Genomic DNA, 4,154 nt, shown 5'->3' with positions numbered 1-4,154 from the left:
CCACCTTAGGTGTACGTGGCGGGCGCCTTAGCCGGTTGAGCTATAGGCGCCAAGCCCCACTTCAGATTTTGTATGAAATTGGAATTACCTTTCTTTTTCCTCAGGTTTTTTTTTTTTGATGCAGAGCCTCAAGTTGTCACCCTGGGTAGAGTGCTGTGGCATCATGGCTCACAGCAACCTCCAACTCTTGGGCTTAAGTGATTCCCTTGCCTCAGCCTCCCAAGTAGCTGAGACTACAGGTGCCCACCACAACACCGGGCTATTCTTTGGTTGTAGTTGTCATTGTTGTTTGGCAGGCCAGGGCTAGATTCAAACCTGCCAGCTCTGGTATATGTGCCTGGCACCTTAGTGGTTGAGCTATATGTGCCAAGCTTACTCAGGCTTTTTTGTTTAAGAATTCATGATAGGGCAGGGTAGGCACACTAGATTGTGTCATTTACTTCTTTTTGATTAAAATGTTTAATTGAAGGTTTGTGTCTGAGCATATGGTGAGAAGTAGGAGTGTATTAATACCCAAAACTTCTTTAAATTTTAGCATTGATAAAGAAAGAAATAATGTCTTTTGCTACAACTTGAATGGAACTGGAGGCCATTATCTTCAGAGAAGTAACTCAGGAACAGAAAAACAAATGCCACATATTCTCACTTATAATAGGAGCTAAACTATGGCTACCCAAGGATACATGGAATAACATGATGGACATTGGAAACTCAAAAGAGGGGAGGCTAGAAGGGGCAAGGGATGAAAAATTACCTATGGTACAATGTCCACTTCTTAGGTGAAGCCTAAAACTTTATCACTACACAACATGTACATATATATGCTGTATATACTTGTACCCCTAAATCTATTAAAATGAAAAGAAGAAAAAAAAACTTTAGCATTGAAATTTTCATTATAAAAAGAAAATCAGTCTCAGCCCTCCAGCCTTCCTCCTTACTGCTGCAGTGCAAATGTGATGTGGTTAAGACTTTGAGCATTGTTGACCTGTTTGTCTTACAGAATTCCTGGCTCAGCTTTTTACAGACACAGGATATGCGGAAGTGATAAACAAGTATGTGTTTCGAGAAACAGTGAATAAAAAAGAAGACTTGTGTGTGCCTAGAGTTTTCCTTCAGAGCAAATTTCAAAAGCCTACCAAGAACCCAGCTCCTGTGACCCTGGACTCAGGTCATAAATCCTGACTCTTCATTTTCATAAGGTTGGCATTTGTGCCTCCCCTTGAAAAAGAAAGCTTAAAATCACTCTTTTTAGTTTATATTTTTATATTTTGATTTTTAAAACAAGCATATGCAGTAATCCCTAGTATCCATGGTTTTAATTATCTGTGCTCAACTGTGGTAATTATTACTAATGTATTTTAAGAGAGAGACCACATTCATACAACTTTTTTATAGTATATTTTTATAATTGTTCTATTTTTAGTTATTGTTGATCTCTTAACTTACCCAATTTATAAATTAAACTTTTATCATAGTTACATATACACAGGGAAAAACATATATACAGGATTTGGTACTATGTGGTGGTTTCTAGCATCCACTGGAAGTCATAGGATGTATCCCCGTGGATAAGGAGAACTACTGTATAATTTTTATATTAAAAAGTAGCAAGTGTCTGTACTATAGAAATGCAAATAAAACTTCAAAGGCTGAAAAAGTAAACAAAGTTTTATGGTATAACAATTTAGCAGTGTTGTCTATCTATAAAATTCCACAAAGGAAAGCATAAGGATGCTGTACCACTTAAGAGATCCTTGTCATTACTCATGACTCTAAGTGTGTCTTGAGGCAGGATGTTAGACAACCTCATAGAAAAATGAGGTCATGGGCGGCACCTGTGGCTCAGTGAGTAGGGCGCCGGCCCCATATATCCAAGGTGGCTGGTTCAGCCCTAGCCAAACTGCAACAAAAAAGTAGCTGGACATTGTGGTGGGCAACTGTAGTCCCAGCTACTTGGGAGGCTGAGGCAGGAGAATCACTTAAGCCCAGGAGTTTGAGGTTCCTGAGAGCTGTGATGCCATGGCACGCTACCCAGGGTGACAGCTTGAGACTCTGACTCAAAAAAAAAAGCTTTTTCTGCATCAGTTGAGAGAATCATATGGTCTTTGTTTTTTGTTTTTATTTATGTGATATATTTATAGATTTACATATGTTGAACCAACCTTGTAATCCTGGAATAAAACCAATTTGATCATGGTATATAATTTTTTTTGATGTGTTGTTGAATTCTGTTTGCTAAGATCTTATTGAATATTTTTGCACTGGTATTAATGATATCGATCTATAATTCTCTTTGTTGGATCCTTTGCTGGTTTGGGGATCAGGGTGATATTTGCTTCATAAAATGTGTTGGGAAGTATTCCTTCTTTTTCTATGCTTTGGAAAATGTTGTATACTGTAGGTACTAGTTCCTCTTTAAAGGTTTGGTAGAATTCAGATGTGAAGCCATCTGGTCCCTGACTTTTCTTTTTTGGGAGGTTCCATATAGTTGATGCTATTTCAGTGATTGATGTAGGTTTATTCAAAATTTCTAATTCTTTCTGGTTGAGTCTAGGAAAGTGGCATGCTTCCAGGTATTGGTCCATTTTCTTCAGATTTTCGTATTTCTGAGAATAGAGGTTTTTGTGGAAATCATTGAGAATTATTTGAATTTCTGAGGTGTCTGTTATTTCTCCTTTATCCTTTCTGATTGATGATATTAGAGATTTTACTTTTCTGTTTCTGGTTAGGTTAGCCAAAGTTTATCGATTTTATTCTCAAAAAATCAACTTTTTGTTTCATTGATCTTCTGAATGATTCTTTTGTTTTCATCATTTAGTTTCCATGACTTGTTTGAGTATGAAGATTCCTGTTGCTGTTGAGTTCAACTTTTATTCTTTGGTAATCCAAGAAGATAGAAGAAATAATTTCTATCCTTTTAAATTTTCTGAGGTTAAACTTGTGTCCTAAGATATGATCAATTTTGGAGGATGATCCATGGGCTGATGAGAAGAATGTATATTCAGTTTTATTAGGATGAAATGTTCTGAGGAGGTCTGTTAAGTACATTTGTTCTAGGGTCAAGTTTAAGTCTAATATTTCTTTGTTTAGTTTCTTCTTGAATTCCCACTGTCTCCACTACTACACAACATAGTAATGGAAGTCTTAGCCATCACAATCAGACAAGAGAAGGTGATCAAGGTTATCTAAATGGGGTCTGAGATCAAACTCTCACTTTTCACAGATGATATGATCCTATACCTGGACAATCCCAGGGACTCAACTATAAGAGAAGTGATCCGAGAAGTGATCAGGGAATACAGCAGCATCTCAGGATACAAAATCAATACTTACAAATCAGTAGCTTTTGTATATGCTAACAGTAGTCAAGCTGAAAATATAGTCAAGAACTCTATTCCGGCTCAGCGCCTGTGGCTCAAGCGGCTAAGGCGCCAGACACATACACCTAAGGTGGCAGGTTCGAATCCAGCCCAGACCCGCCAAACAACAATGATGGCTGCAACCAAAAAATAGCCGGGCGTTGTGGCAGGCACCTGTGGTCCCAGCTACTTGGGAGGTGGAGGCAGGAGACTCGCTTGAGCCCAGGAGCTGGAGGTTGCTGTGAGCAGTGAAGCCATAACACTCTACCCAGGGGGACAGCTTGAGGCTCTGTCTCAAAAAAAAAAAAAAAAAGAACTCTATTCCTTTTACAGTAGTGCCAAAGAAGATGAAATTTGCCTAACAAAGGACGTGAAAGATCTCTATAAAGAGAATTATGAAACTCTAAGAAAAGAAATAGCTGAAGATGTTAACAAATGGAAAAACCATGCTCATGGCTGGGAAGAATCAACGTTGTTAAAATGTCCATACTACCCAAGCAATCTACAGATTTAATGTAATCCCTATTAAAGCACCATTGTCATACTTTAAAGAGCTTGAAAAAATAGTGCTTCATTTTATATGGAATCAGAAAAAAACCTCAAATAGCCAATACATTACTCAGAAAAAACTAATCAGGAGATAATCACAGTACCAGACTTAAGGCTATACTGTGAATCTATAGTGATCAAAATAGCATGGTATTGGCACAAAAACAGGGAGGTAGATTTATGGAAGAGAATAGAGAACCAAGAGATGAACCCAGCTACTTATCGTCATTTGATCTTTGATAA

General features: G+C 37.8%; 1 protein-coding gene across 3 annotated transcripts in view; it reads left to right on the top strand.

The window, feature by feature from the left end:
- Positions 1-3,716, top strand: part of METTL6 (methyltransferase like 6) — a 20,674-nt gene extending 16,958 nt beyond the window's left edge. For 2 of the 3 annotated variants that reach the window (XM_023513635.1, XM_003781868.3), the window contains one exon: positions 1,004-1,371. In XM_023513635.1, the coding sequence (XP_023369403.1) occupies positions 1,004-1,185 (182 nt within the window). In that variant the 3' untranslated portion in view covers positions 1,186-1,371. Of the gene's footprint in view, positions 1-1,003; positions 1,372-3,695 lie in introns of those variants that run through there. The other variant, XM_012805770.2, reaches the window with a different exon arrangement.
- The last annotated feature ends 438 nt before the right edge of the window (positions 3,717-4,154 follow it).

The sequence above is a fragment of the Otolemur garnettii genome, unplaced genomic scaffold (assembly GCF_000181295.1).
Source record: "Otolemur garnettii isolate 467f Iridium unplaced genomic scaffold, OtoGar3 scaffold00002, whole genome shotgun sequence".
Taxonomy (NCBI): Eukaryota; Metazoa; Chordata; class Mammalia; order Primates; family Galagidae; genus Otolemur; species Otolemur garnettii.
Note: the sequence above shows the minus strand (reverse complement) of the source record. Positions and strands in the feature narration are given on the sequence as shown.